The following is a 13345-nucleotide window of genomic DNA, read 5'->3' on the forward strand; positions in this document are numbered from 1 at the left end:
ATAAAGTGCTAAGAAATGTGTTTCAGATATCATCCATACAGCATCCACCATCTCACTGGCAGTCCAAAAACCTGACTGGCATTTACAAACTTTAAGCATGAATGGAATTGGAGACCACATAGCTTTGAAATATCGAATATGGCATTATGCAGCTTAGTTCCATGAATGGGGCTGTGAGTGCCCACAATTGATATTGCAATTGTGGCCAACAACCAGTCTTAAAGTGATTCACAAAACACCTGCCGTAATTTCCCAAGTGATTATATGTTGTGATTTTAAAGAATGAATTCATCATTTGCCTCGACATTTTGAGGAAGTTCTGCAACAGGATCTGTGATGTGCTCTGTTACTAGTCAGTACTACCATGCCTTATATGATAAGGCTGTTCCTACATTACAATACTGGAATGTTTTGATATGCTGAGCAGAATCATCATGCTATGTTTATGCATGATGATTCTGCTGTGTATATCAAAAACAGTGCAAAGCATTTGTTGTAAGCAAATTGCACCAGTGACAGATATTGAGTTGTAGTTTCTAATGTCATGGCCACCTTGTCTTCACCTGATTTGAATCTATGAGGTTTGGCTATGACATTCATTAAGTAGAATTCAAAAGAAAAGAAGTGGGGGAAGGGGGAAATCCATAAAAAGAAAATGGTACCTGTCGCCGAGTGGTCAGGAGCGGGAGTGCAGTTACACATGCTTCTTGAGTAGACCGGGGGTTCAAGCCCCTGACTGCTAAATATGGTCAATCTGCCAAACCGCACTGGACCAGTGGCAGATTATGGTCCATTTTCCCTCAACATGAAATGTTGAGGAGGCTTCTATCCTGCAGATAATGGCTGCAGTTTACCTTTACCTGTCTGGTGACCTGCCATTATTTTTGCTACACTGTGGGATACCACCGCCACCAGGTTAAGCTAATTTTTTTACAAAATTTATCAATCTCATATTGTGAAGTATATTATCACAAGTTGCCTCAGTCTTGCACTTTAAAAAAACAAAACACTTCTTCATAAGCTGAAGTACGTTGCTATTTATTTGTACTGCATCAAGACAACCATTTCTCTCCACCAGTGGGTAACTAGGCCTCATTTCAGTATTGAACCTGCCAATCCAATGATGTTAATATTTCCCCACTATGAGAGATGACAGAAGATATTGATATTTCAGAACTCAAGTGAATTTAGAGAAAAAGCTTCAAGGCATACAAGAGCTATAAAACATTAATGGAAAAACAATTTGTGTATATAGTTATTAAGAAAACTAAGTTTGCTTTAAGTTCATCCCTGGATTGTCAGGCCCTATACTGACAGTGTATAGTTACTTGCCCTTCAAGAAACAATCTTCAAAATGACATGAATTGCAAATAAATGGCAACATACCTCTTTTTAGGTAATAATGCCAGTTATTTGAGGTACATGTCTGAGATAACTCATGGTGATGTGCTTCGTAATGTGAGATTAATCTATTTTTATGAATTTTTAGGAAACTTTGTTTTTAGCTATATATGCAGATAAGGCTTTTGTCAACTCTTTTGTCAAATGTGAAAGAGACAGCTTTTATCTCTTTCACATTTATTGTATGTCCAATGCTTATAAACTAAAGTTACTTGAGATGCAATTAGATTTAACATCTCATGCAGAGTCTGAGTACGTAAATAAATCTATACATAAAATATTATATGCACTAATTTATCTGATCATTTAATTTAAAAAAGAAAAAAAAAGTATATTTTTGTATAAACTACTTATAATATATATATATATAATTTTAATTTGTGTGTGTGTGTGTGTGTGTGTGTAACATGCCATAGGCATAATTGAGAACCAAAGAGTTCTGCTCGCAAGGACCTACAGTGTGTGTGATGGGGAGCGGGTTAGACAGAGAAGTTTCATTTATATGATAGTTTTAGTTATAGAGAGTCAGATATGTTTATTTTTAAAGTAGAATAACATGTGCAAAAAGAATACTAAGGTTGCAAAGTGTATAAAGTTATAAGCATAATACACGATGTTATAAAGAAAATACCTTAAGTCATTTTCTTTATAAGATCATTTCAGAAAGTATGCTTTGATATATAATAAATGACCAAAAACAATTTCAGCATATCAACATAAAGTCCTAAAGTATCTTTAATAAATTTTCTACTACCAAAATACTTTAGGGCCGATTATCTCTACAAGTTAATTCAACTGGACAGAATTTATACCACCAGCTGTATTAGATAGGAGGTAACACATGTCTGAAATAGTTTTAATTTCCTAGATGCAACATCAAAAGTTTAGTCAGATATTTCAAATAATAGCTATGACATGGTGTATGTGTAGTGGAATATATATATATATATACAGTTCGGTATTTCATACTGCAGTAATCCATTAATCATATTTAAAACGGGCAAGTTAAAATAATAATAATAAAATTGGTTATTAGGAACAGAAAAGGTGCAAATTTAATATATTGAGCATACAGTTCAGACAGGTTTCTTGAGACTTGCTACTTTTGGCTCTACTTACATTATTTCAGAATATTTAAGTGAAAATAATAAAGGAGGTAAAATCTTTGTAAAAAAAATTGTGCCATATATACATATTTCTCTTTACAGTAGGTATAAAATGAAGTTCTCAGATCTTTAAATTATCAATCATCCTCAATATACAATTAAAATATATTAAATTTCAATAATTTCATTTTTTTTTCTAGAAATTTTAGGAGTGAGAGAGAATTTGTGTGGAAAGAAGTGGCTTTGCTTTTACAGAATTGTAGTGCTAATTCTGTTTTGTAAAGAAAACCTCGAACTTCATCAACTTCAAAAAAAATATTGATAATTTCTATCTATTTACAACATTAATATACATTAGTAGCTTATTTAGATTATCTTACCGACTTCAAACCATTTCTTTCTACAGTTCTAAATATCTTACATAACAAAACAAAAAATTTGGATTTTACAAAATATACAATTGGAAATTTCATGTACAGCAGATCTTTTAATCACTCCTGTTTCTATGGAATAGGCAATTTACTTCATTATTAACAGACTGTTTAGGTAATAATTGTATTGTAAAGCTTTTAATAGGCAGCAGCCAAGGAGAGTCAATTTTGAACTATAATTTCTGAATTAGAGGGGATGGGGCATCCATAAACTACAAACTGTTTACAAAACTATTGTAGATATTTCAGAAAAAGGAAACTTGAACAAAAAAAGAAACAACTAAAATTCCTTGGGCAACACTGACTATTTACAAACCAAATAATTAATGCAATAATCCCATCTATAAAGAATGAATGTCATCAGTATGCCTACTCTAAATAGCAGGCTACCAGCCAGTAATTAAATCTCAGCAGGTACAAATATAAGTGAGATCCTACAAAATATTATCCATATTTTTAGTGCTAAAATCCCTCTCCTCTTTAATAAGTCTAATAATTCAATCGACTAGAATAATTAAGGTTTTATTAATTTAAAGTAAATGATTATCAGTTTTATAACAGTCTGAGTGTCCTTTCAATATATAGTAATGTATGCATTAAATAAATACTTAACTTTTCTGATACCAATTTTATGATTTTAGAAAATATTCATAAGAGCACAGTTTCATCTATATTTATTCTCTTCAGTAACAAACTGATAAAACTGTGCTATTAGTCATGCTAGCAGTAGAAATATGATTAATATTCAAAATTTTCAACTGTGCTCATAATTTTGCAGCTATAAATTGGATGAAAATGCAGAGAAATAATGGTTAAGAATGAAACCAGCATCCTTAGCTAATATTCTTTGATTTTCATGTCCAGCAGTAGGCAATGCTGGCCAACAGAGTTAACTTACAAAACCTTAAGTAACAACTTTCAAAGGAATTTTGTTTTACAACATTAAACTCTGGATAATAATTGCCTAGCAATCTTGAGGAATAATATCATGCTGTATTCCTTAGTGCATGCTACCTCTGGAAGTCTTGGAAGTCTACGATCAACAATTTATATCTGTCATTTGGTTAATGTCTGCCCAGCAGCACATACTACCCGAAACTCTATCTGTACAAACTGGTCAGCACTGCTGGTGTAACACTGTATCACCTAGAATAGGATTGGTCCATATGGAATTTATAATATTCATTGGCTATGTACAGGTATTTAAATATTTACTAAAGCTTGCAGTGGCAATTATGGTATAATGCCACCTTCAGGAACAACACAAACCAGCCTCTTTGTCTTGAGGGAGGATGTGAGAATTCTGGCTTAAAGTTTTAAAGGAAGCCACTTTTGGAATTCCAAGTGAAAAATCACAGTTAGCAAGATTTGTAGAAAACTGGATACTGCACCATTGCTAGATAATGCTTGCAGGTAACTTATCAAACATCTCTGTTGGTTTTTTTGAGATACTTCCTCTATGCCTTGGGAGCGTGCCTGAGTGGGGTTCGGGGCATCCAGTCTGCCGAAGTAATTCTTGAATTTCTTGTGATCCAGCATTCTTGGCATACACTAAGGCTGTCCTTCCATCTCCGTCCATCGCTTTCACATTGGCATTATACTGAAAAGAAAAATACAAATACATCAACTTATTTACACTGCATAAGATTCAAAAATAAGGGTATATACCATTACTGAAAATCTGAAATTTTGATTATTAGAATCAATTTTAACTGGAAGCAGTTAGTTTCAAGTACTAGTCGCTTCAATTACATGATTTTTATTTAATTATACATATATTTTTTAAAATAATAATTCTTGCCACAGTAATATAAAAATGCATTAGGTGCTACACCAGTTTCTAGACTACCCTTGCAAATGTAACTTGGACAGTGATATGATTTCTGCTACTAGAGGGTGACAGTGTGAAAAGTTTATTACCATCCCCACTGATCCTGCTTGCTTTTTACCTACCTCTAAGCAAAATAATATTGTCTATCCTATATAATATGTGCTTTACTAGGAGGATGACAGATTTCAAAGAAAAAAAAAAAAAAAGAAAAAGTGATTAGTATTAGCATTGTCCATATGGTGCAAGGAAGCCTAAGGCTTATGTACTAACCAAAAATAAAAAATAATAAAAAATAAAATAAATAAATAAAAAATAATACTAATAATTAAATAAAATAAATAATTAATAAATAATAATAAGATAACATATTCTTGATATTCAAGGATATATAGTCAAGGTGATCCAGAAACAAAGCAGCAGTGTTCTCAGTGGAAAAGTTTCATTTCCATGACTTTAAAAAAAAAAAAAAAAACAAAGTGAAAGGTTTACATTCTAATTGTGTTATTTAATATTTAACTGTAAGTGAATTCTTTTTGTTTCTGTGACTGAAATTTAAAACTGAAAGGAAAGAAATTTAATGACAATTTGACAATGAATATTGAAAAGGGCACGTTGATATATAATGAAGCAGGGATTCCAAAGGGCTTCTAGCACTAGCAGAATCATTGGTGAAGTGCATTTTCTCACAAGGTAACTGACAGACCATGACATTTGCTAGACTATGGCACTTTTTTCCCCTGAAAAATGTTGCACAAAATTCCACATTTTATGGTCCAAATGTGTCATTAACCCTGTGCTACATGCAGCTCTTGTTAGTGGCACACTTACCATTTTGTATTAATAAATAATAAGAATAGTAAAAACATAAAAAAAAAGAAAAGAATAAACAGTTTGAATTCTAATTTTATTTCCAAAAGTTATAACCAGATTTCAGCATAATGACAACCCACAATTCATCTTTACTGCTTTTTAGTAGTACTGTAATGCATGTAAGGTATTAATGAGCTTCTGACATCCATTCTGTAAGGATAAATAATTATTTGTTAACCTATATTAAATTTATTTTATAAATGTAAAATTGTTTACTGTATTTCCTTTACAGCAATTAACAAAATCATTTGGTGGAACCAGTAGTGGGGTATTGATTCCAGTAGCTTATGGATGACACACTTTCAACATGATATAATGTTGTTGTTGTTATTTGGATTTTAGGAGCATTAGCAACTAAGGCCATATTGCTCCGGTGCGGTGGTCATTCCCTGACCTTTCCGCATCCTCCGTATTTGGTGGTGACGGGCTCGAACCCCGGTCTAATCAAGAAGCGTGTGCTATGCACTGCTGCTCCTTCCCACCTGGCTACGGAGGCGCCATGATATAATGTGGCATGCTGCACGAAAAGGCTGGCTACCCCTGGTTATTGCTTAGTATATTTGAGGTTTCTCAATAGAATTTGTTTTTATTTCCATGGAAAGCAGCAAAAAATTAACAAGTCCTCTTTTTAATGGAAAAGATTACAGGGAATTACCATGTAGCTCTGCCTTACCCTTCCCACCCCTCTTTTGCTCCTTCCCAACGAGATCTATATATGCAACACACTAAGTAGCCTGATCGCTTTGAATTATCAGTATTAGTAGCCATTGGGTCAATCCAATGACTTCTAATACTTTAATCAGTAATCCCTTCTATAAATCAATGAGTCACCAATGAAGAGAGAAAAACATCTAGTAGCTCATGCTTCTGTCTTTTGTGCAATGTGGTAGTTTTAATTCTTTATAAATTCGCAGTTCTAACAAAATGGGTACAAGGCAGAAGAAATTTCTGTACACTGTAGGCTTCAAATTGAAGGTATTAAATTATGCCAAAGAACATGTACTCTTTACAAAATGTCTTTTCAGCTGCTTGTAAAAGTCTTCCTTTTGGTCCTCCTCCTCCTCCAACTTGGAAAATAAAGCACATTACTTGGAAATTTGTATTTTCAAACATATGCCATAAAATATTTTTTTCCAAAGTTCTCTTCGAAAATCTGGGTTCATCTTGTGGTCCATCAGTGTGTCTTATCTGGCAAATAGAGTAATTTGAGGGTGGGGTGTCATGCAATGACTGGTAAGTATAGCCTTAATGCTTTAAGACTACATCTCCAAAGGGTCACTGACTAAATAAAACATTGATATTTTAAAATACAACACAGCCAAGGTGATCAGGAAGTTTTGAGGACTGACTATTTTGAAATGGTGACATTGGAGGGAGTTATGTGCACTGTGACTAATCTAGTTGTAGTAATGCACAAATCACCCTTTATCTGTGATCAGTTTGAATTAGCATGTGTTATTATTTTTATTATTATTATTATTACTAGCCATACAGTGCAAGGAAGCCTGAGGCTTATGCTGCACCAACTAAAATAAATTTTCAAGTTACCCTGAGAGAGAGAGAGAGAGAGAGAGAGAGTGAGAGTGAGTGAAAAAAGTAAAAGGGAATCATCAAGAAGAAGAAGAATGATGATATCCAGCTCAGGAGCCTGCATGTGCCAAGCCCATACTCACCAGATATGTCTTTTATCATATTTTAAAATGAGTGATTTTACAGAGCAGTGTGATTTTAGTGATTTTAATGAGTGGTTTTACAGAGCAATGAACTTACATCAAATTTTGTTTCAAATTGGAGAAAAATGCAACAGAACCCCATAAAATGTTAAAAGCAGCTTTCAGAGAAGATGCTGTATGTTGTTTGAAGACTTAAGTGGTTTGCAAAGTTTAAAGATGGCTGCTTGTCTCTTTGAATACCCCTCAACTCTAAAAACTAATAATTCAGTCATTTGTGTTTGTGTTCTTATCAATGTGATCAATGTTTACCTATCTGCAGTTTCTAGTTTTTGCCTCTCATCCTCCTCACTGATTACAAAGAGCAGAAAGTTCTCTCATGTTGGGATCTTCATTCATATGCTGCTACTGCTGATGACCCATACTTTGTTTCCTCTGTCATTACTGATGATGAATCATGGGTGTATGGCTGAGACTCAGTCCTCTCAATGGGACTCAATCTTCTTCAATGCTAAAAAAAGCTAAACAATCTTTATCAAATGTAAAGATCATGCATTTATTTTTTGATTCAGAGTGCATTGTTGATTATGAATTTGTCCTGCATGGTCAAACAGTGAACTAAGACTAACACAAAGTCCACGAAAGTGGGCTTTGGACACTTGCACCATGACAATACCTCTGCACCATGATACTTTCCATTCAAGAATTTGGTGTGAAAGCACTCCACACTGTGTCAGCCCCCATCCACCAGAAGTACAGGATTCAGATTACCTTCAATGGAACCCATTTTCAGTCCACTGAAAGCATTAAAAAAAAAAAAAAAAATGACGAAAGTGCTAAAAGGGATTACACCAGATTACTTCCAGAAATGCCTCTGTGCTTGGAAGAAATGTATGGAACTGTGTGTTCCATACATTTCCAAAGCAATTACAGATCGACCGGCAGCATTGGGACCTGTGGGGTGCTGGATTAATGAGTTTGCCGGATCATCAGTGGTTATTTTAGCACATACAGTTTACCCAACAGCTAACCACCTCATCCTACCTTTAACACGTTGGCTGCCAAGCTCCTTTAAGAAAAAAATTCCCCAGGGACCAAAAAAATATTTAGCAAGTCATTTGTTAGTAATTCTAAAATAAATATTGTAATGTCAGTGTTTTTTTTAAGCAAAAAAACAAGTCTTTTTATTTTATTTTATTATTTTTTTTATGTTGCATATATGTGTCCGACGTGGCCCAGCGGGTTACTTTATTTCTTGAGAAGTTGTGTTGGCCACATATGTGTGACGCTATTATGGCATACATATGAAGGTCGTTTGTGATTAGTTTATCGCACACGTGGCAAGTGTTGCTTTTTTTTTTGGTAGTTGTTGGTGCATCGGCTTCTGTGGCCATAATGCACCTCCCAAGGTTTTTGCAGTACTTTGATCCAAGCCCGAGGCGGGATTCGAACCCGCGACCTTTGGGTTGCTAGGCAGGTACTTTACCCACCCGGCTAGCCTGGTCGGCGGCAAGTGCTGCAATAAAACTAATTGTGATAAAATAAACTCTCAAACTTCGCAATAAGTTTGTCAGTATTATTAGAGATTTTGTGAAAACAAGTTTGTTAGTGCGCTGTATTATCCATCATATTGTGTTGTGTTTTTCCGCAAGTTTTGTACATGTGTGTTGTAAAAAAAAATCTAAAAAGGAATGGTTAAAATAAAATTACTAAAATAAGAGGAACTGAGAGAAATTGCGGGAATTTACAATTAAGTTAAACTTCTGACAGACTGCAAAAATAAATGCAGAAAAACACGTGGGAATGGCTTGCCAGTGTTTGCGAGTTTGCCCCAACAGCTGATGCTGCAACCAACGCCACCAAAACAGTAGGTAAGTCGGTGTGCCAACCCGGGAAAATTGAAATTAAGTTCTTGGAAATTATGTCTGAATTAGCGGTGGGGTCGGATTAGTGATGGTCGACCTGTATTTTGAAGGGAATGACTTGTAAGATATGAAATATTTCGTTATATTTATTTTATTGCAACAGGCAGTCTCATTTTTTTTTAATAGAAACATCATGTTTTATAAGAAAGATGCTAATATCTACATGGGCTGCTGTTGCTTCTAATAGGCTACTGAGATACAATATGAGGATTTACTAATATAGTGTCTTCTCCATTTTATCTTATTCTGTTTTACCAATACATTTTATAATTTTGTAATGAGGGATTGTCAGTCGACTTGAGGTATCTCCTGTAGCCAGACAGATGAAAACATACTTTATTGTGGCAATAAAGAGAACACAAAGTGAAGGAGCTCAAAAGTGATTTTATTTTTATTCAAAGTAATCAACACCTGACTGAATGCACTTATCACACCATTCTAAAAGTTTCTGAAAAGAGTCGGCGAATGCATCCATTCTAACGAAACACGATGGCATGTTTTGTTAGAAATGCACTTCATAACAACTGCAGAATGGGCAGGGGCATCATCGTGCAACAAGATCCAGCTGTCTTTCTCTCAGAATTGTGGCTGCATCCAGGAAAATGCACTTCAGTAGTCTCTGATGTTGTTGTTATTTGGTTTTTAGGAGCATTAGCAACTAAGGCCATATTGCTCCGGGATATGCGGTGGTCATTCCCTGAATGACCTTTCCGCATCCTCCGTATTTGGTGGTGACGGGCTCGAACCCCGGTCTAATCAAGAAGCGTGTGCTACGCACTGCTGCTCCTTCCCACCTGGCTACGGAGGCGCCCCCAGTAGTCTCTGAAGCACCTGTATGTAGAATGATGCAGTGTTGGCTCTTTCCCCTTAAGGACAGATTCCCAGTGAATCACAGTTTATTGAAAAACATTATCAGCATTGTCTTGATCCTGGATGTCTGTAAATTAAACTTTTTGGGCCTTGATGATTTTGAATTCTACTGCATGCTCTGATGCAGTGTCTCTAGGTCATGCTGAAAAACCCAACACTCATTTCTAGTGACAGTACCATTGAATCAATTAGGATTGTCTTCGTAAGTTTAGGTGAAGCCTTCACATCATGACACTCTTTGTTGCTTCTGCTCATCAGTGAGGCTATGTAGCACAAATTTTGCACAGACTTTCCTTTTCTTTAATCTTCATGCGAAATTTGATAAATCGAGTAAAATATTTTATACACAGGAGAGATTAATTAAAAGTAAAACTTCTGATATAGCAATTAGGGCGGCGATATCTTACCAGTCACAAATATTATTTAAGATAATGGGTCACTCGCTAGGGATTAAATTAGACAAGGTTACAAGAAGGGAGGGGTGCGCTTCAGCTCCCAGCACACAGGAATAAACCAAAACAACAGGAACAGGTAGCAACCGCTGTTAGTATATAGGTGTGAAAGTAATAGCTCTGGAAAACAATGTGCAGAAGGCTGAGTTAGTCGGAACATCCCTTTGATCCAAGACAAACAGGAAGCGAGTACAAGACTAATACTGTGTCCAAAACAATAGGGCTAGCGTCTGGTAGTCTGCAATAGCTCGTCCCAAAGAAATTTATGGTAGGTGTGAATCTAGTAACACCGTCTGTGGGAATGTCGGTCAATTTCAAAAGAGAACAGATGCCCTGGGAAGAGGTTTGATCAAACACTGTAAGGACAGCTTGAGAAAGGATAAAACGGGCGAATAGGACAAAGAGAAAGATTCGATAGAATGAGAAGATTGGTTAAGACCCAGAACTAAGGCGGACCTGACATATGGAGGCGGTACGGGATTGAGATGAACAAAAAGAGAGAACCAGAGTGAGAGAGCGCGCTGTGAAATATTTTTTTGTGAATGAGTTTTTAATGAAAAGGTGGAGCGGAGAAGTGGGAGAGAGAGAGAAAAGTAATGGAGAAAGTAAAGGAATGGAATGATAGAAATCAGCGAAGGCAAAAGTGCCTGGAAAAGGAAGAAGCCCCTTTTGATGAAGACATCGAGTTCCGATGTCCCAGATGGTATGAAGCAGCCCCTGTATCGAAACTAACAGGCGGTGAAGGCAAAGTGCCAGCCTAGAGCGGATGGAGCAAAGTAGAAGGAAAGATAGCAGTCCTCGTAACGACGGAGTATGATCGTACGACAAAATGGCAGCCCAGACCAGATGGAACAGGGAATTTAAGCAGAGTAGCAGAACAGTGATCTGCACAAAAATCCTGTAGAAGTCCTGAGATTAATGCCCTTGGCAAACGATGATGCCAATCCCAAACAAGGAGCTGAAGACCCCAAGACAGGGAAGTCAGATTCGTAAAATTAAGTAAGTGACTAGTTATATAGTCTTCTCACTTACCCCTAAAGGACTGTAGGAACCCTAATAGCAGATTAGTAGAAGTTTAGAAAGATGTTAAGGGAAGGATGTACAAAAATATAAATATATATACATAAATATAGGGATAAGTCAGATGATAGTTATGGGTTTTGATTAATGCATAATTAGACATATATAGGAAGGCAAAGGAGAGAAATTTGATATTTGTTATTAGTTATTGTCTGACATATATGTATGATAAATTTTGGAAGGGAAGGGAAGGGTAGAGAAATACAGAGAGAGAAATTGCCTTCTGAATGTAGCTAACCCTTGGGACAAGCATTAGTCCAGAAATTGATGTCAAATGTACGATTTGTCTTGATTAGAGAAAGTTTGTGAAATTATATTCCCCAGGACAAAAAGGGGCACTAATTAAATCAGAAGTTAAGAGTGAAATTCCTAAATCAATTTATAAGGTAAGAATTTGATTTACATAGTAGAAAGGGTGTTAACTAATCCTCTTAAATATTTATTGTTCATGTGTGAAGAAAGAAGAAACTATAGCAGTTTTTTTGTAAGGAGATTAAGTTTGTTGTGTAGAAAGAAATAACCCTTCTAGTGTAAACCCAATGTATTAAATTGCATATATATCTGATGCAACATAGGCAAATTTGAATAATATTAGTATGTGCTTGAGTTTTGATCACTTTATCATGTTGTATATATATGTAAATAAACTATGTTATGTTATAAATTAATGTGTGTTTTTGTCATTCTTGAACACTCAGCCTTTCCGAAGGGAATTATACGTAATTGAGAAGTTCCCTTGAATCTGGAATTCTTCTGTGACTCCAAAGTCAGATGCGTAAGTGAGGGGGTATAGACAAAGGGGTCTATATACCTAATAGGGAACAGAAATAAAGAATATTTAATATTATCATTAAATAAAAACAAACAAACAAATAAAGATATTTAATAATAATAATCAGGAAACTAAGGAAAAGTAAAGATAAAGACATTTTTCCATTTCTAACCCCCACAATATGCAACTCATCAGCCATCATTCTGAGGGTCAAATGACAATCTTTTGCCACAATTTCCCAAACTTTTGAAACTCTGTCCTCATTTTGAGAGGTTGACGGATGCCCACTTCTTGGATCATCGCAAACACCTTCATGTCTATTTCTGAACCACTTGTACTATTCAAATACACTGGTACAACTTAATGTTTCATCTCCATAAACAGTTTTTAACATTTCATACATTTATTTTGCAGATTTTTCCAATTTAAAGCAAAATTTAATAATCGGCTGTTACTCCTTTGCAAAATCGTGACATAGAACATTAACACTATTAGTGAAACTGGTTGTTGCTTGCAACCTGTCAGCCCACTGGACAATCTTTGCACAATCATCTGTTGGAGGAAATATAAACTACAACATACCACTTCCATTTATTATCAAACTCATAAAACATGACTGCAGCAACACCAGTCTGGGAACTTTATTGCCACATGTTGTACTTCATATGGAGAAAATGGATTTTATTAACCTTGCAGTTTCATTATATAAATATATCCAGTTACTATTTTATTTGCTGTTGGTTTGCTTCCCATAAGTGGTTTGCATGTATGTCTGTCGCTTCTGAGGAAAAATTGTTTTGAGTGTACACTTCTTCTGCAAATAATTCTAACACTGACTCATCTGTTTGTTGATTTTTAGCTGATTTTGTGAGTCAGGTTCTGCTGTCACATGTTTCAATCAACCTTTTGATTTTGTAAGGATAGTAGTTTTAGTTGA

At 35.3% G+C, this 13345-nt stretch overlaps 1 protein-coding gene across 1 annotated transcript in view; it reads right to left on the minus strand.

Moving 5' to 3' along the window:
• Positions 1 to 3732: 3732 nt before the first annotated feature.
• Positions 3733 to 13345, minus strand: part of CenG1A (Centaurin gamma 1A) — a 751861-nt gene continuing 742248 nt past the window's right edge. The window contains exon 20 of the mRNA XM_090380508.1: positions 3733 to 4538. Within this exon, the coding sequence (XP_090236634.1) occupies positions 4335 to 4538 (204 nt within the window). The 3' untranslated portion in view covers positions 3733 to 4334. The remainder of the gene's footprint in view (positions 4539 to 13345) is intronic.

The sequence above is a fragment of the Mastigoproctus giganteus genome, chromosome 1 (genome assembly GCF_048544385.1).
Source record: "Mastigoproctus giganteus isolate SK-2022 chromosome 1, ASM4854438v1, whole genome shotgun sequence".
Lineage (NCBI taxonomy): Eukaryota > Metazoa > Arthropoda > Arachnida > Uropygi > Thelyphonidae > Mastigoproctus > Mastigoproctus giganteus.